The 21,027-nt window shown below is 34.4% G+C and overlaps 1 protein-coding gene across 7 annotated transcripts in view; it reads right to left on the bottom strand.

Moving 5' to 3' along the window:
- The window catches only part of Lrch (Leucine-rich-repeats and calponin homology domain protein), a 69,677-nt gene that overhangs the window by 23,013 nt on the left and 25,637 nt on the right, over window positions 1-21,027 (bottom strand). For 2 of the 7 annotated variants that reach the window (XM_022072084.2, XM_022072082.2), the window contains exons 2-12: window positions 19,393-19,537; window positions 18,851-19,083; window positions 16,756-16,892; window positions 14,908-15,150; window positions 13,883-14,056; window positions 12,763-12,878; window positions 8,438-8,581; window positions 6,967-7,144; window positions 6,314-6,865; window positions 4,404-4,541; window positions 2,728-2,805 (exon numbers count right to left, since the gene is read on the bottom strand). In XM_022072084.2, the coding sequence (XP_021927776.1) occupies window positions 2,728-2,805; window positions 4,404-4,541; window positions 6,314-6,865; window positions 6,967-7,144; window positions 8,438-8,581; window positions 12,763-12,878; window positions 13,883-14,056; window positions 14,908-15,150; window positions 16,756-16,892; window positions 18,851-19,083; window positions 19,393-19,537 (2,138 nt within the window). Of the gene's footprint in view, window positions 1-1,904; window positions 2,162-2,727; window positions 2,806-4,403; window positions 4,542-6,313; window positions 6,866-6,966; window positions 7,145-8,437; window positions 8,582-12,762; window positions 12,879-13,882; window positions 14,057-14,907; window positions 15,151-16,755; window positions 16,893-18,850; window positions 19,084-19,392; window positions 19,538-19,728; window positions 19,882-21,027 lie in introns of those variants that run through there. The other 5 variants (XM_022072089.2, XM_022072085.2, XM_022072083.2 and 2 more) reach the window with 5 other exon arrangements.

Below are 21,027 nucleotides of genomic sequence, written 5' to 3' on the forward strand. Positions count from 1 at the left end.
ACTATTTGAAGAAGTAAATTTGTGAGTGAATAACAATTAGTTCATATTTAAAATAATCATATGGGTACTACTCAAAATGTAACCAGCTCAGAATGAAGCTGATAATAAATGTAGAATCAACTTTCCAATTGTATAGAGAAGCATTTACTAATTATCCTGAATAAATTAATGGAGAAAGAATGCCTTCCTTGCTTGGACTATTTGTCCTATATTTCTTCCCAGTAAAATTCATATCTTGGTGTAGTACGACCTAACTATGCAACTGTAGGTAACTTACAAAGTATAAATATAAACAGTAGTCAACAAGAACAGTGTCAAGTTCATAACAAATGTATTCATGTACTGCAGAAGACAACTGTAAAGTGTAACCACTGAATTTCTTTTAGGAATGAAAAACATGTCTGAAATCATAGCAAGTATCTTGGCAGTGATACCCATACAGCGGAGTCTAGTCTCACTAGCATTCTATGATTTTTAAGTAGATCACTATACATCATGCATTGTATTGTAACACATCATACACTAATAACTGTAAGACTAAATAATAATAATTATCTGGTTTTAAATAAGGCTATTTATCTGGAATAATGTAAATATATCACCCAATACTTTGTAAATCATCCAATTTGGTTTATGTACTGGAAAGCATAAGGATAACCAGCTTAATAAGGAAAACATACTGCATGGGAATTGTTACACTATAAGTGAATCTGTTTTGAGGCATGAAATATCTGACATCTTACCTAATGAGGGCCTAGAAATGGCATTCACTTTACATTCTGATACAGCACCTATACTGTAGTATATTAGATGACATGTTATTCAAGAATAAATAGTTACTTATTTATGTAACCTTACGCAAAAACATGGAAGTTATACATAAGTAAAGACACAACACAAAATATATTTATAAAACATTATAGTCAAACCTCACAGATCACAAAGATTGTGTTCTTTTCTCATAAGAAGACAATCCCTCCCCACTTTTTTACATTATCCAATGCTGAACTACAACAGTAAATAAAGATATTTTAACATAAATCTTTTCCCAAGCATTTGCATGTGTCCTGTCATTTCCACAGACATAAACAGCTTCTTTTAAGGTTTCAGTAATTAATCAGCTAGTTGAATGTCAATTCATTGTGGAATTTCCTACATAACCATAGTTCAGACCTTGGTGCAGAACAGCTGTAATATGACACAGCTGGCAAAGTTATACATACTGAAGAGCAAAATAAAGCAACAATGCACTATGTAACATATACTGAATAAAACAGTGCACATTAACTTCTATGGTGCATACAACAAAACTTCTTAAAGTTGAAGTCAGCATCTGACTGCACATGATAAAGCACCTAGGCCATGACTAGACAAATCCACAACTGGCAAGTTCTTTCGTAAACACTTTTCTTTCAAACAAACATACAGTTCTACACCAAACACTACAAAACAGACCACAAATACAAAATGTTATATCTATGCTAAAAATACAACAAAACAGAAGGAAATCTGAGAACCAAATCAGGAGAACGGTGTGTTAAATCATTGTCAGCCACAGTAAGTAATATTCCAGCATTTGCAAACCTCTTGCACCATTGTGGATTTTGAAGTTGTCAACAACAAAAAATTACAGCTAATAAAATCAAAATATAATGATCAAATTCTTATACAATTCCTGCAGCAAACTTTGTTCCTTACCGCACAAAGATTTCTGTGAATGTTGTAAAGAAAAATGCAAAGAAAGAATGCAAGTGAAAGTATGTATCCAAAATAACTACAATTATAACAAAGCAGAACAGAAATAATATATAATGAACAAGTTAAGGGTAACAAGTTTTACAACAGTCTTCTAATCAGCAATATTTAAATATAGTATGATGTATAATTACATCTATATATGAGACATCACTACATTCAGTTTCTAATGAATCCCTTATGATGACAATAAAGATCAACAAATGTAAGTCAAAAATGTGAAGTTGTCCCCCAGTGCTTAACTAAGCACCACACTATGCAGACTTATGGATATGGGGGAAAGAAGGTTTCTTAACTTCTTAACTTCAGCACTACATGGAGAAGCTTCAAGTGCCGACTACTTTACCCCCAATGAAAGAACCCCAGGATCCACTGGATAGGAAGCTGAATGGACTCCAAAGCCAGTCTGTATAATAGGGCAAAGAGTAAAATTCTGCCTTTCTGGGTATAAAACCCTGCCCACAGCCTAGTCACTATACTGACTACATGAAGGTTGAATATTATAATTTTAATACACTGTGCTTATAATAAATCATAATCTGTACCTTTGACGAGTCAGACAATACCAATTGAAATATGTGAAAGAACTTCAATGCTATAGGGCTCAAGTTTTGACTGTCTGTTTGAGAAGCAATGTTATTTCAGCAGATATGATTACACTTTGTAAGTTCCTGCTGCTTTGTTGTTTCACCAAGATAATCACAAACAGAGCACTTTAAAACAATACATTAAGTTGTATGTCGGAATGCATGCCTAAAATATTTATAGAAACAACACAAAGAAAAGCTTCAAGTGTAAGCATGAAACATGGTTAAAAATGTATGCATTAAAATTAGGATACTTAGTTAGGTAACTTTAAAATTTAAACTTGACTGCAGTGACTTCAGAAAGTTCCTTGAAATTAGACAGTAAAGGGGGCTAAGCAACAAGTAACATGCTCAGAACAAAATAATAATGCCCAAATGCACCTACCTCTTCTACTCCAATCTTCCTACATGCTTCTAGAAAATTGTCCACATTTCTTCGACACCTTGCCATTGTTAGTTTGGGCTGAAGTATAAACAGAGATATTACAATATGAAGGCACAAGAAACACAAAGCGTGTTTGTATAAAATATATAAATACAATTCTTCACCAAAGAAACTCTTATATTCAGTTTTTCAAGCACAATGTTTCAAAGAAATTCACTTTCAGTAACTATAGGCTAATATGTCTATTATCTCCCATTCTGGCCATTCTTGCCATTTTATAATCTGCTGACTGTAATAAGTCTTCCTCTATGTTACTGTTGTTTTAAATCTAATATTAAAAGGTCATTTTATTCTACATTAAAGTCTTTTAGAATAACACTACATTCAAACCAACATAAAAAAAAGGAAATTTATGTATTCAACAACAGAAAATTAAACAGTAAATGCTACCAGATGATCATATTTTGGTTTGAAACATTGTAACTATAGAAGGAACTTAAGCTTGAAAAGCAATCTACACACTACTCTCTTCCTGTAAAACTAAGTTTTATAAGAAATTGTAAAATTCTTAGAAACTATTAATAAAAATTAACTGAAAAAGCAGTTCACCTTTAGTTTTGAAAGCTATATTACGACAACAAACATTACAACCGATATTGTAAATTGGCACTTTATGTTCAGTCTTACATACTGTACATAGAATGATGAAATGGCAAACATACTTTACAGAAAATTACCATTTTCTAAATAGCATAACCTTTATGTAATGAAGTCTAAACTTCTAATACCATAAGATTAACTGAAATGGGTTTGTGCCATGTTCACAACAAACAGCTGCAAAAGTAAGTCTATTAGCTTCACTATGTCTGCCTGTCCATCCATATACCTACCTCCATGTAACAACTTGAAAACTGAAGATTTTCATGAAATCTGATGATGCAGTTTCACTAAAATTTGTTATCACATTCCAGTTTTGATTCAAAGTCAACATTTTACATGAAGACTACATGCATTCTGAGCAAGTCTTATGCATAACTTACTGAATATTTTATCATAGCAAAAACATTTTAAAAAATATAAGAAAAAATAAAACAAATTTTATGCTCAATACCCTCTCTCTCTATCCATAAACCTTAGTCTTTTAAATAATTAAGCAAAAGAAATGTTTATGCTGTGTTAGATATATTTCCTATCTTATTACTTTTATTTCATGCAAAGTGCTTATTATACTTGTCTTTTCACGCTGTATTACTATTCTACTTTACATGTCTTGACATATTATAGAGCTCTGAACTCTCATGCCATCCTAACTTCTTTTAAAATCAATGTTCTTATTTCAACATGAACTGCATTACAGTATATTTATTTGACATTAACTTTGAGTTGTTTATTGTCTTGCTCTGATGTATCATTCAGTATCACATTAGTTTCTAAGATTGACATTATGATGTACTGTATAAGGTACAGCTGAAGGACAATTTACATGCCATCTTCACTAAGGCCAAATTTCAAATTAAATGTGTTGTAATAACTATTATGCTGCAGATAGGCAAAGAGAAGAAATGCATACCAACATTTCTGCACCAACTACGGACACAATGCAGAAGCACCAACTAGCAATCTACTCAGATCTAAAAAGCCTAAAGTAAAACAACCAATTAAATGATTCAACTTACCACTGCTGGAGAAGGAACATGAATGCTGGCAACAGATCGTGGTCGTACATGATTTGCCAAGTGACATAAGACTACACCGTCTGTCAATGCAGGAGCCATGTCATCTGGTAATGACATTTTCAGTCGTGTCTCAATATGCTGGAAATAAAGCACAACCAGAGCTGAAACCAAGCTCTTAAAATTTGAAATATATTAAATGTATATAAAATGACCACACATTATTAGTATAAACCCAGAGAAGCTGTTTAATAAATAAAGTTTATTTCACTATAATTTTGTGTTTATCCTGCATACTGTGTAGATATAATCCCATTAACTACAGATATGCAAGTGGTTAAAATCTGTTCATGCAGTTGGCAGTTCTGTACTGTTTCACATGGTACTTCAAAAAAATCTGGGCTAGAAGTACATACAGCGACACTGTACCATTTAAACTCGAGGCTGCTTGTTCACATCAAAAAGACCCACTCATACAAACATACACAGACATATACTTTAGAATTTTTCAGCAGCTATTACACAAAGGAAAGTCCATGTGTGGAAGGTTTCAATGATGCAGTAAAAGTAAAACCTCAAGCGACAGAGTAAATCAAATTTTGTCGGAGATTAGAAAAGTCAGAAATGGAAAAGGTACAAATGCGTGAACAGAGTATGGCAAGGTCCCACGCCAAGGTACAAGCATGGTATCACAGGTTCAAGGATCAACATGAATTGTTGTAAGATGACCAGTGCAGCAGACAAGACTGCAACATCAAAGAACATGGACAATGTGAGACATGTGCAGGAGATTATGTGATCTGATCCTTTTCAGATAACGCAGGCAGCTGCAAAGAAAGTTCAGATTTATGATGGCAGCTACTACACTACCATCAGTAAAGATAAGAAGATTAAGAATGCTAATGCAGGAACAATGTGATGAATGCATAAGGATCAATGGTTTGCTCATCAATAGATCACATAACAATTCAGGACTGTCAAAAGACTGCCACAGGTGACAAAAAATTATATTTGCTGCATGCAAGTAACTAACACTGAGCATCACACAAACAAGAAGATGTTTCTTCCCGAGAGATGTACAGGTGACAAGCAGAGGTACATTAAGACCATTCACCCAAGTTTCCCAAAATAAAGGAAGTCAAAACTCATGTCCCTGCATGACAATGCCCCAGCACAGTAGCAGTTGCTTGTGCAGAATCAATTTACTAAGAACAATACTACAGCGCTTCCCTAGTCACTGCACACTCACAGTCATGCACTGTATACTTCTTACCTCTCCACACATAAAGAATTGGTTGAAAAGTTGTAATTTAAAGGATGTACCAGAGATTAAGTCACATCAAAGTCTACACTGCAGGTAAAGATGATCAGAATAAATTTAGAACAGCATTTTAGTATATGTTCAATTAATCAAACCATGTTGCAGATTATGTGATATATCACATAGCAAAAATCAAAATTGGATAATAGAGATCTAAGTATATAAAGTTGGTTTGTGTTGCTTAGCACACAAGTTCACAAGTTTAGTACATACAAATTATTTAAAAGATTAAGCTTTGTTTTGAATTATGACCATGACAGAAATTAAGCTTAAAAAAAGATGTTCAATTATGTTCTACTGTATACTTATAGCCAAAAATTCATATAACCCTGCATTTATATTGCATGACAGATACAGAAAATTAACACACGCAATATGTTTTCAGCAATGAAAGACACAAATAGATTCACATTATAATAGGAACCACCTTCTTAATTATAATTTTGAATAAACTACAGACACTGAAATCTGTTTAATAGGCAAAATCTTCTCTTGAAGGAAACATTAAAGACTAACAAACAAAACTCATTACATGAAAGATGTTTTGCTATATTATAAATAAATGATGCTGGTGTGTGATGATTAAACTTACACTTCGTAATTGTTCTATGAGCTCTGCCTCCTCACGAGCTTTGTCAAACTCTCTTCTCATGGTAAAGCTGAGCTTCTCAGGTGGAACATCTCTGTTCCATGTAATTCCACGGCTTGTTCCTATTTTAGGCGATCTAGTACCTGGCTGGCCCAAGGTTGAGGGTCGATGTTGACTGCCATTGGCAGTAACAGGAACTGGTGAATGTACATAACCCACAGAAGCAGTGACTAGTTTAGGGCTGAGAATGCCAGTAGAGCCAGGAAGATGGGCTAAGCTTGTAGGCGTTTTGATAGGAGAACTTGGTTTGATATAACAACCTCCATCATGAAGTCCACTTGTAACTGCACCATTTTTCTCTCCATAATCCAGTCTGCTTCCATTAACTAAGGAAGAAGCTGAAGCTTGGAAAGTAACAGCTGAGCAATTTCTTGAAGGAATCACTTTCTGAACTGGCCTTTTGTGAACACCATCATCAAATATTTGTTTTGAATTAGTCTGTGTTTCTATTCTGTTCTGAAGCACAGGAGATTCAGAGCTGTTTTGGAGAATGTCCTAGTCACAAAAACATGACATGTCATGAGCTTTATATATTATTTACCAACTTAATTCCCATAAAATTCCACAAAGTAAAAATTATTTATAAAACAACATACATGGTTTGTGTGGTTTATTAAAGCTTGCGGTTGGTTCGTGTATGAACTTCCTGAACTTCCATCTTGTTTCAACAGTTCACTGCTAACTGACATGGTCTGCTGAGCGCCATCTCCAGACATTCGAGGCCTATACACACCATCATGAGCTCTCTGTTGCCTTAAAGCTTCCTTGTACTCTCTGCAGGGTAGGTACATAACATTCATTACTGACATAACAGCCATGCATATTAAAGTATGTTCAATCACAAAATATCTTTTGCTACTGAAACCTACCATTACATAATTCCAGATGTAAAACAGGACTACAATTATAAATCACATGAAAAAACATTTACAATTTAACACTGTACTTGACTAAATGTTTAATTGTAACTATAAATAAATTAAGAAGGAAATAATTAACCCACTCAATGTTGGTATAACATATGAAGTACTTTCATTCCATGTACTTGGTAAAAACAGAAGAAAAAAGCACAGGTTGTTTGAAAATAATAATTTTCTGGTGTTACAGTGGAGTTCTATTACTTGTATCACTTAATGAGCATTATATATAAAACAAAAATTATGTAAAAAGAAATGTCCATTACAAGAAACCATCTTTGTTTGCTACTAGAAAAGACTGTGTGTGTCCTGAAAAATAAAATGAACTCTTATTATACACATCAAAAGTAGTTACAATAAACTGGTATTCATAGCAGAAATGTCCAAAATAGAAAACTTGATGTGCTGAAGTGTGCTGAAAATGGAGAAAAGTAAAAGTGTCCGAGATATTTCAATATTCATAGTTAACACATGGCAGGATTATGATGTTGCTGTGTTGACAAATCATACTCGCAGAGAAGAGATTTAAATCAGAAACATGAACAGAATTATAAAACTACCAAACTTAAAACTCTAAACTCAACATACAAATAAACATACAGTGCCTTACTGCTTTTGGCAGAATTTCACAGTAAGACAAAATTACAAATACACCAAAACCTTAATCTGAATAAAAGTATTTACTTTTAAAAGAAACGAAGAAAGACATTTTACTTACAATACTGGTATCGCATGTACTTTTCTGGCCAACTATTATTCAGGAAATGCAAGTAACTACACAAGTAACGAAAACATGAGCAAATAAGAACTGAACAAAAAATTAACACTATGACACAAAGCATACACAGCAGGACATCTTCAGCAAAACTAGATTATGAGGAAAGAATTATCTGACAACACACAGGTACTTTTCCAAAATAACATAACTTATTATAGATGATACGAATTTATTTTCTGAATGTCTACTGCAATGTTCTACTGCATCCACAACAAATACATTTAAAATTTGTTTTATCGAAATAACACATACTCAAGTCTCTATTTTTTATTTCAACCATTCTGAACCTCCTCATCAATAACACCAAATATGTCTCTATTCCTCTTAACATATGCTCAATATCTACAAGGATGTGTGACACACAGTACGAACCTATATGTTTGTATGTGTTCCAGAGGTCTCTTATCCTCTTGGTTTGGAACCAAACCATTCCCATTCATAGCAAGTTCTGCTGTAGGAGACAACCCAGTTCCATTTGCCATAACTTTGTTAACACTGTTGGAAGGAAACCTTGGGCTGTAAATGGAAACATCAGTACTGACACACACCAATACAAAGCACGACAATTAATTGCAGCCACTCTAATTCCACTTTAAACTGCATGCACAGTACAAATAGCAAAAAAGATTTCTGGTAAAGGAAATCTAAAACTTTATAAAATAACTATTTGTCACTCATGCCCATAACATATCCACCAACACAACAATTTTATTATTATTATTATTATTATTTAAGAAGGCCGCTGCACCATCCAATACAAATTAGTTTCCTACACACATTCAGTTTATCACACAATCAAACTTCTTCACACTAAACATTATCAGTTTATGAAATTCAAATTCAGCCTCATGAAATGTTTGGTAAAAAAATGTTCAAAAGTGAAGGGAAAAATTTAAATCTATGAACAAAGTAAATTACTCAAATGCAAATTCCTGCTGTGTGCCATACATTCAATTCCTTTTCATATTTCCTGTTTTTATGTTGTTGCCATGTGGCATGTATTCCTTTAAATCTTACCTTATCCTGACAAAATACAAATACAGACTGTGCACAGTGGCACTAAAATAATGACTCACAGACTGATTCTTACACATGTTATGAAAGGATACAGTTTGAACTTCACAGATTATATAGTGTTAAATGATGAGGAATGATAATGAATGGCAAGAACTTGAAAGGAGGCAACTATGATGTATCTGAAGATATTATCCTTGCACTTGGCAAAAGAATGTGAGAAATGATTTAAACTCACATTAAAATAGCCAGTAATTTGGCTCAGATTTGAACAGGGTACTCCAAAATACAAGTGTACAGCATACCAACCAAATCCATTTTTAAGTCATAATAGATGCAATACATTTTAATATACAGAAACCCACCTGTAGCTTAAGGCTGGGTGCAGATCAATGTAGCAAAGCTGCTTTTGGCAAAAGCGCATGTGCTCTATGCAGAAGTGTTCTTGTTTCCACTGAAAGCAATTTGCTACATCTTGCTTCTAATCAAAGCAAAAGCATTTTTGCTCATTGTACCTCAGTCGTCGTCATGGCTGAAGATGATGAGGATGTTGCTATGCTATTGTGGTATTGTTGGGAGAAATTATAAATGGGCTTAGGTTTTCCCCGCGTAACGACCTTTGCGAGCGCAAAAGCTTTGTTTACGTCTCGTTCCCGTTAGACGGAATGTCGGTAGGAGATACTTTCACACGACTGAGCGTCGCCACTCTTTCCCAATTTAATACATTTAAAATTGCCAAAATTAATAAAATGACTTAAATTTGGATGAAGGCGCACTAAAATATCATCTAATCACACCTTTTTCGTTTAAATAAACCAGATTAATATGCCAAATCCTGGTTTACCCTTCATCTCAAGATTCAGCCCGTTCGGGAATTGAACCACGGACCTGGACAAATTACAGCTGGAGAACGGATCACAACACAACACTGCAGAAAACAAATGACGAACAGCAGCTGGCGCATGCGCACAAAAAAATGCTACATCTTGCTTCACGAGCGAGCAATGGTCTGAGAAAGTGAGACGAGCAAAATGCTTTCTGCTTCATTCTGCTCCATCGTGCTAAAAAGCGCTTTTGCTTTTTGCTCGATCGGTGTGCGCCAGTCCTATCTTTAACAATACGAAAGCATGTTTCAGCACGTTGCAGCAAAAGCGCTTTGCTACATTGGTCTGCGCCCAGCCTAAAGGGTAAAAAAAGCCAATAACCTGGTTGCTTATTACACTAGCGGTAGTCCTGTTAACAGTACAACTGATAAGGCTGTGCCACTGTTAGATGGCTGTCTTCTGGGTTGCACTGTCACATAGTCTAGTAGAAGTATACCGACATTTCAGAGGAGCTTACTGTCTCCATAATCAGGGTCCTCATGATGGAGGCAGCAAGCACACAGAAGTAAAACCCAGAAGACAGCCATCTTCATACTCACTGCCATGAGAACCTCAATATCCTATTTAGTTGATATTTAGTCTGCAATTTAATTCAGTTAGCTACAAGCATTCACTGTATTCATATTCAAGTACAATGAGATTTATAAATGGCATACCTTCAAAAATAATAAAATACTGTGCAGCTGACATAAAACCTCCTATTCTTTGAAAAGGAATGATTTTGTATGCCAGTTAACACACACAAACATACCAGTTTACACTACTTAACCAGCAACTAAATTGTTGATCAGGTTGAAGAAATTTACACTATTCATATGATCATGTACAATTACTTCCCAGGGAAGTGTGAAACACAATGTAATAATGCATATGTTAAAATTAACTACAATAGTGATATGTCAGTCTTACTATCAGAAAAATGAGCTCCCACTTTCCATCTGTTATCAGGTGACGCCACATTTTGTTGTGTACGTGCAATGCAGCAACAGTGGTAATGAATGATACAACTTACCACCATTCTAGTGACAGAATGGTGCCAAAGTATTGGCAAATGCTTTAAATTGGTCCAGCAGTGTAGTATTGCCATGCATATCAGATATTTGTAGATGAGACTGGCAATAAACACATGGATGTCCCAAACACACTGGTTCCACTCATAACTTAAGATATGACATGGAATTCTGCCCCAGACTGGATATGGTGAGATATTTAGTTTTGGCATTTAATCATCTCCAACCCAGGACAGAATTCCATGTCCTATCTTCAGTTTGAGTGGAACTACATGCCTGTGTCATATGCATACCTCGCCACCCTCATCTTCACTTATCTAGCAGTGAGTCATGCAGTTCCTGCTGAAGCCACAAGCAACATGCCTACATAAGAAGTTTACAGACAGTACATGCATATTACCCATACCAAAAACAGAAGCATAAACAATTTTGTTGCAGAAAACCATTTGATGATTCACAGAATATGTCTTAATGTACAACTGGGAATGGGAAAAGTGATGATATATATTTTCATCCAAGTACACAGTCGTTGATTTTCCTTGAAAATTTGACAGTTACAAAGGTGCTAAAAACATTCCCCACATTTTCTGTAACCTTAAGGTTCATTACCAAAATGACAAAATCTGCCACTGTATACCATTCTGATCTAGTATAATCCAGTCTCAGGTTCCAAACCCCATTTCTCTAAGATCCTCATCAATATTATTGCCCCATCTACAATTGGTTTCTTATGTGGCCTCTTCCACTGACATTTCCTAACCAAAATTTTGTCTTAGTTCTCATTTACCCCATGTGTCACATATCAATCTTCTTATCATCCTTGAAATAATCATCCTGACATCAGGTAAAATATTCAAATTATAAAGCTCTTCATTAAGTAATTTTCTCAATCCTCCTATGCCATGAAGGTTCAGCACAAATTTAAAAACTGAATTTAAATGTATTAGAATAAGCTAAGTTTCCACATATTACATGAGAAGAGGGATGTGTGATGAAAAATATTTTTAAAACAGAAAAACTACAATGTTTGTTATTCTGACATTAAAACTTTAATCTAAGGTTAATATAAAAACAAACTATTATTAACGAAATAAAATTCATAATTTGCTTAAAGAGTAGACTACCAAAATTTTGTTGCTTCTAATGAGTTTCAGAACCAAATTTAATATGATAATGCTCAAGACAAAATTATTACTTCAGCTCTCACACTCCCTTACACACACAACTGCAATAATAAAGAACGCCATCCATCACATTTAAGACTGGCTGATTCCATTTCAGATAATTCATGAAATTCTACACCCTTCACTTTCATAATTATAATTACAATTGTTTGTTTACTTTTCATGTGAAATTTAATGACAAATAAGTACAGCCACTTAAGTACAGGGGTTGAGACTGGTATACTTAATGCCACTATAACAAGAAGCAGACGCCAAAGACATAACATCCCCCACCTGCCCATCCATAATTAAGTTGTTGGTAAAGGTAAAGTATGAAAGTGCCAACACAGATTATCCAAATAACAAATCTGTAAAATGCTTGTCATTTTATCCACACAACAGAATAACATTCTCTACATCTTTTTCAACTACTAAGTTAATACAAACTGACAGATACAAACAAGCACTATCACAAGTATATTAAAGAGTTATACAAAGCATACAGACCAGTTAATGAGGTTTACCATAACTATGCACCAAGTCTGAGTTTTCAATCCATACCATTGCTGTTAGTTAGTTAGGCGAGTGTTACTATAGATTATCCACCATTCTGATCTAAATCTTACCTCCCATGAGTAGGTCTTATACCATCTATTGCATTAGAGAGCTTTATGTAGTCTTCTTTATCAGAATTTTTTCTTTCCAAATGCTTCCGTTCCAAGTGCTCATGGAGAATAATAGCCTGAAATTGTTTTTCAATGTATAAGTCAACAACAAGTGTGATAAGCAAGAGTGAAAAGAGCACTTGATAAATGTTTTGTGCATAATTTTACAGTCAATGATCCAACTGCTAACAGAAGAATGAATCCATGCTCTAGTTAGCATACTATTAATAGCTAGTGCTAAAATCACTACAAGTAAATATAATACAAAAATGAAAATGTGAATTCCAAATCTAAGAACATGTATTTTTCCAAATGTGCATGTTGTGATTTTACACACCTCATTGATCTTGGTATGTATTTATTATGACAATGGGACAATTAAAATGTGTTTCTTCTTCTTAACCTTAAATCCTGATTTATATCATGTATAAGATATTTCTCTGATAGGAAATTGAACTCCTTTACTTTAACGGTCTCCTTTACATACACCTTTTGTTTTCATATCACATTACCATCAGTGTAACACAACATTTATGTCTTGAATGAATGTTATGTCTGTACTGATTCAAATTACCTTACAATACATTTTCAAAAAAAAACAAAAAACTTTCATTTATTAATATTAATCACTATTTATTATCTTACAAAAATATTATATATCACACCACTACGTATAAATTTCGCACATGATGAGGCACTTTTAAGGAAACCACGAAAGTTCAATCTGAGTTTCTTGTAATGCAGAGTTCACATTTGACAGATATGAACCAAAATTAAATTTTCCTGACAACTTCCAACACCAAATTTCATAAAATAAAATAGAAGAGATACAATTGTAGCTGTAATCTTCTAGCATTTGATGCCACATAGTTTCATAGATGGTTACCAAAGTTCCTCCAAATCACCAATACAACCACAAACAACGCTACATGGCACTGACACCGAGAAGACCACACTGACATCTTCACTGCTATAAGAACCCCAAATCTCAGACAGAACAGATCCATCTTAAAAAATGGACAAACATCTCTGGTACTGAACCATGTTCCTTTACACCACAGCAAATGGTAAAAAAACTTACTTTACTCAGTTCATCTTCAAGATTGGTATTTTCTCCCGGACTAATAGTAGAAGGTGTAGAAGCACCACTACAGTTACCATTGGTGTGTATATCTGGAGGATGTTTCACTGGAATAGGGGCACTTTCTTGATGGGTCCACTGCCCTTTCACTCTACCAATTTCATCATCTTCTACCTACCACATACATACCCATCAGCAAGCAGCAGATGTTAATACATATTATGAAATGTTAAGGAAACAATATGATTTTAGCTTTTAAGGAAGTCAATGCTTGAAGTATATCCTACTTACCCTCCAAGTATATACCACTGTTTATAAATCCAGTTTTAAAGACAACATTGCATTAAACATTAATACAAAGTACTATGCCATGAATGATAAAAACTAGTTGATACACCTACACAAGTGTAACACAGGGCTTTAAGAGGGAAATGAGGTTAAAATTTATACATCCACAACCCAAAACCACATACACACTAAATTATTAAGTAATAATTTACATCAAATCAAGTCACACATGGAAGATATATTATTTCAAGAACAGTTAAGTGAGCCAGATGTTTTACATAATATTACATTAAAATGTAATTTTATTCCAATGATCCCTCCAGCACCCTAAACAGTAATCAATTTAGAACAGTTACTTACCTATTGCACAATTTATCCTCTCTGAAGTTCAACTAGAATAATTTTTATTTTCCTTTCATACATTTTTAAAATATATATTTTACTAAAATACATTTTTTTCCATTAGCTTTAGAGATAAGCAACCTTCACCCATTACACATGTCCAATGAGAGTGGAAGTGCATTCTATTCTATTCTACATGTTACTGGCAAGTCAGTAAAGAACTGAACTGGTAGTATGTGAAAACCTTATGCTATTCTACTACTTATGCTGTCACAACAATGAATTCAATATTCCCCTATCCTTCCCCATTAACGCAATAACAACATGGATAATGCAGAAGAAAAACTGAGAGCATTTTACAAATAATAATATGTAATACAAGGTTCATCTCTAACCTTTCCAATTTCTTGCGACCATCTTTTATCCATTCCATCACTTGTGCTATAGCCGCTGTCCACTGTGTACCTTTTCTGTCGTAACTCTGCAGAAATACCATTTGCAAACCGCAAATCTGATAAGTGTCCAGCTTTTCTATGAGCCCTCCTGAGCTCTTCACTCAAAATGCCTCTCTTCTTGTCCTCTTTCACGGCTTGAATCTCCAAATATTTAAAGACGTGGACACGACCCCTCGTGCATAACTAACAACACAGGAATATTTAATGGCATAAATCTCATTAATCTACTTTACAATGCATACAACTAAAAATATTATCCCCTGAATTATTCTTGCATCCATCTGTAAGACAAATTTTAAGACAAAATAATCAAAACTTATAGACAGAAATGAAAATCAAGTGTAACTTCACCATTGTCATCATGCATATATCTGTCACTTCATAATGCAGTGTGTCAACTGAGAATCAAATCTTCCCATGCTTCAGCATTTGAAGACATAATTACAGTAGCAGATGCAAAATTTTCCTACACTTCATAGTTTCCAATTAACAGATAGCATCTACTTTAATAAGAAAAGCTTCACAATATGAAGCCATAAGACTGTGGCATGTACTATACCTAGTTTCCAGGTATACCACATGCTCAAAAATTACAAGGACATCAATGCACAAAATAACAATTTTGTGTGAATTAGCAACTGATTTACATGCAGGAATTACACAATTCCATCAACATTTCAAGGTACAGTTTTTAAATATATTACAAGAACCTATTTGGGTAAATTAGCTGTTGTACCAGAAAATTCAGAGAATTAAGGCTGAAACAGATGAAGAGTCATGCTGACAAAATTAAACGTTGAAAATGGCCACAAACTTCCTTCATTACTCTCACCATTACTTCTTTTTAAGAAGCAATATGCCAAGTATGCTACAGCAAAGAACTATATATATTCATGGAATGTTATACTTAATTGTTCTGAAGAAATGCAAAGCTGTGATTCTAAACTTTTGTAGTATTAAATGATAATTGCATTTTATCATATAAGCAGTTACTCAAGAATGGAAATTTTATCACTTTCCACACTATTCTAGAAGAGAAGACAAATAAGAACAAAGTAATTGTTGTAATTACTCATACATAATCTTGAAAAAATACCACACTAAGAAACAACGTAAAAGAATATAAAATTATTAAGAGAAGGCACAAGGACCATACTTCTGGACATAGCAAACAAATTCAATGAAATTTAGAATATTAAATGAACATAATATTTGTTTTGAACTCTAATCTATTTCACATCTCAATGCATTCATGTTGGGTCATATTTCATGTAATTATTCATGTCATAATTGTAAGAATTTAGCTTGACAGAAAACCAACTTCCATTTATTTTCACCCTTCATTATGAGGTACACTGTAGGATGCAAACTATAAGAGTACACAAGTGGAAAACATGAGTTCTCAAAATTATATTGCACCATTTTATGACTGTTCTTCCTAAATCAGAACTGTGTTGTGCCAAAATACAATATGAAAGAAAACAAACAAGATTCATTATGTGATCACCATCACTGTTCATGGATTTAAGAAGTCTGAAGAAATCAAAATTATATAAGCCATAAGACACAAGTATTGCCACAAACAGCTGAATGCTACCATGCATGATAAAGTAAAATATTTGTCATATTCAATTAAATCCCTTACATAATGCAAAGAAAATTCCAAGAAAATCTGATACTCAGCATAATAAGAACTTTATCAAACTACTCAACTATATAAAAAAACAAGCTCTATGCACAACACTGGAAAATTTAATAACTTAATTACAAAAGACAAGATCCACTTACATAAGATGGTGGGGATGTGAGAGGATTATGACTTAGATTTAGGTCAACCAATGTGGTCATGGTACGTAGCTCCACTGGCAATGTCGAAATCCTATTCCCACTGATGTCTAGTTTCACCAGCCTGAGATATGTGATTTCTAAATAGAGCAAAATAATACATACACATTTACTGATTTCATTGGAAGAAAGAAATGTAGAGGATACAGCATGATATCTACTAACTTTACTTGGTCTCCAAGAATTTCACCATCATCCACTACAAAGAATAGCAAATACAGCAGCAGTATTAAAAGCCAAAAGAGAAAATGATTCAGAGTGCATTAACTTCTTGTTTTACATATGTTAAATTAAAAAAGTTTACATTACACATTGAATATATTAATATCTCTCTTCTAACGTGTCCAATTAACTTTTGCTACAACAAAATCAAGCTAAAAATGTGTATGTTTCCAGGTTTGTCCACTATCTGTCCAGTATTAAACACCAGTTGCTATTTTCATACTATGACATTCGATGCATAATCCCCTAACAGCATCAGTGACTTTGAAGAGTATTATTATATTTATTAATACTAACCACCTGAAATTTATTATTATTATTCAGAAATGTATTTATTATATCAGGTCACACGATCTGCAACTACTGTCTTTAACTTAATAGGAAATTCATATTTTAAAATAAATTTTGTTTACTGAACAATTTTCAAGGAACAAATTCTTCCCATAAAGCAAGAAATTAGTATATATTTTAACAAATCCTCAATGTTTCAGTTTCAAACACATGTCAAATAGCCACTTCCGTACCACAATTTTCTGTATTACACTTCATTTAAATGAAGTGGAAATGAATTTAAATTAAATCCACATCTGTGTGCCTGTGGAAAAGCAAAGGAAAAAAATACATCTTGTAATAGCCACTGGAAAAGTCATCTCATTTTTAAGCAGCCCTTCCTGGACACAGAGTTTGACATGTCTGATATAAGTGCTGATTTAAATTTAAATAGGTACACAATGAAGGACATTATGATTTAAAGTAGCATACAGCATGAAACCAGTTAGGCTAATTAAAATGTTTAAATAAAACCTAAAGTAACGTCATATAGGTAAACATTTGTCTCATGCATTTCATATTCAGAATGGTCAAACCAAGACGATGCTTTATCACTATTGTTATTTGGCTTTGCCCTTAAATACACCATTTGGAAGAACCAAGAGCAGAAAGAGGGGCTGGAATTGCATGAGACAAATCAGCTTCCGACATATTCTGATAATGTTAATTGATTGGATGAAAATATAAATATCATAAAGATAAGAAGAATTCTGTCTTCTGGGTTGTTGCGCTGTGTAGTCTAGTCAATGTTAACCAACGTTTCCGAGGTCATACTCCCTCCGTCATCAGGGCGATGAATATTGTGTAGTCTGGTCGATGTTAACCAATGTTTCAGAGGTCATACTGCCTCCGTCATCAAGGCGATTCATCGACCTGACTACACAGCGCAACAACCCAGAAGACAGAAATCTTCATACTCACCGCTGTGAAAACCTCAAATCTTACATCATAAAGATAGCATGGAAGCTCTATTAGAAGCTAGTACATAAGTTGCCCTAGAAGTTTAGGAACTTCAATCAAATGTCTGGTTACTTCTGAGAAGCTGAATTAAGTACAAGTATTATTTACACGACCATTACTATCACTAAACTGTCAAAAAACAATTACTTAAATCATACAAAATACTGTATGCAAGAGTTAAGTAAATCCCTGCAATGTATGCAGCCTGAGAAGTCACATGCTGCACTACTAGCAGACTGGAAAACGTTGTGCATATTCTAATTTGATGTAAACTTTACTGGTAATATCTGAAAACACTGAAAGTTACTGTGTTGAATTGAAAGTCCGGTATTTAAGCAATAACAAACATTTACTATTCCTGTATCATTATCAGCACTGTTTACTGATATCATTCTTCATTATTAAGTCAAGAACAATCCATTAGGAATAATATTACAATTTCATAACTCTAAACTACTCTGAAAGACAGTGACTACTAAGGAAACAAATTTAAATTTAACAAACCAGAATAAAAGTAGTTCGTTACCTATCGGCAGCTCAACGAGGTGATTTCGGCGCACACCGAGAGACTTGAGCACTGGAAGTTCACCAAGTTGTGGAGGAAGATGGGAGATTTCATTGCAGCTAGCATCTAACTCAGCCAACGTCTTCATACGGCCCAATTCCTCCGGAAGCGCGACCAACTTATTATTTGCTACTAGCAACACTTCAAGAGGTAGCTGGCAGAGTGTACTGGGAAGCACACTCAACTGGTTCCGGCTAGTTCAACAACGACCGTATGTCGATATCATAACACAATTAGATACAGTAACAGCAAATATTCTAAGTATGCATAAAAAGCAGGCACACATTTTTCTTTGTAATACTAAGCAATAAGCATTTGAAAGCTTAAATGTTACAAAGAAAAAATTAAAAATCCCTTTAATGTTCCTCTATGTAGCAATACCTCATGTTTCTTGAAAACTGGTTCAAATATGAAGGAAGAGGAGGGACAATGAGAAATGACACCAGTTATTCTCATATTTATAAACACGTTACAATTTCACTCAGACAAACAAATTGACCCACCTGAGATCCAAGTATATAAGAGACTGGAGATACACCACAGAGTCAGGAATAGACCTAATGGTGTTGTGATAGAGCTGAAGCCTTTCTAAGAAGTAGAACTCAGTCACTTCTACTGGCAATTCACCAAATCGGTTCTTTGATAAATCTGTAACAAACAAATTAATCAATCGCACAATATAAAAGCGTTTGATATTTGAGTGTTTTTCTTGCACTCGCAGAAAAGACATAATATTTAAATGGGCGCATAAGTGAAATTAATTGAAAACAGCGAAAAGTCACATACAGACAAATACTAGGAAATGATTAACGATTAGAATTATGGCACCAGAAGCTTACGTCACTTCTGGTTTTGGACTTTTTATTCCAAAGTGTATCAAGCGGCATACTCTACAAAGCACTGCATCGATATTTGTGCCCTTTCCCAAACTGTTTTTCAAAGAGTCTGCCAACAGCTTAAACGGAACTCGCAACTCTAAAACACCAACGCACAAGACCTGCATGGTATCCGGGAACTGTACGCGCAAACTAATAACAAGGAGAGTACTGTTCCACAAGAACGGCATGCTCTGATTACTTTAGAATAAATAAAAAAGGAAAGGTTCTTCTGATACTGCGCCCACACAGAACAACTTCTTTATATACACACACAACTGAATTACATGACATTATACACTTAACACTACAAAACGCTAACTTCATTCAAATAACGTTCGAATCCCTTTCAATCCACCACCCAGATTCATCCTACGACTGGAGGCTGTATAATGTTTGAGGTGTTAAACATCGACGGACTGACGATGGTTTTGATTTATGGACAGGTCTCTGTTTATTGTGAAACGTACGTTACTAGTTCAGTCTTCAGAAACATCCACCTGAAAATACAACACGGAAGAACCGACGACAGCTGCAGCTAAGAAACGTATGAGGGGAAACAATATTTGGACGCCAAATACCACGAAATCACAATCACCAGGGCTCAAGAAATCCCATGCCACAGATCGTCATGGTACCTGGAATGCTCAGTGTCGCTCAATATTTTCTGGGGCGTTCTTTACACATGTTGTGTTCTTCTGTGTGAAAAATTTTAAAATGTGCGCTCATAATTCGATGACGTCATCCACATCGCAGTTTCAGTTAAATACGTACTACCAATGACTGCATAAATTTGTTGTTAGATTTAGATTTGTATAATTAATAATTCGTAATCTGTAGTTTCTACACAGAAACATTTGTAATAAAGACGGAGTGTTTTAGCCGAAACTTATCATCATGCACAGTTTCATTTATATGTACGCCTAATTTTAAAACAGCCATAAAAGTTAATTTTTATAGCTGTCTTGTAAAGTGTTACTTCTGAAAAGAGAATGGGAATTATTCGCTCTACGACGGCGTACATAAAATCAATACTACAACCAGCCTGTCTCCTGCGACTCTTCTGCTTTCATTCATCCAAAACACACACGCACCCTTCGCCACGTGCTGCAAGGACAGCGCCCGTGGGACGAAGCGCCAAGTCATTCGCCGATGAGCACACAAAACAGGGGCGATCATCCTGCAGCAAGGGCGAGGAACATGCGACCCACAAGAAACAATTCGTACTTCAAAGGATTAAGCGTAACAGCTCTGAGTAACAAA

Source organism: Zootermopsis nevadensis, unplaced genomic scaffold, assembly GCF_977971745.1.
Source record: "Zootermopsis nevadensis isolate Lab colony 2312 unplaced genomic scaffold, Znev_1.0 Znev_ptg000002l, whole genome shotgun sequence".
NCBI lineage: Eukaryota > Metazoa > Arthropoda > Insecta > Blattodea > Termopsidae > Zootermopsis > Zootermopsis nevadensis.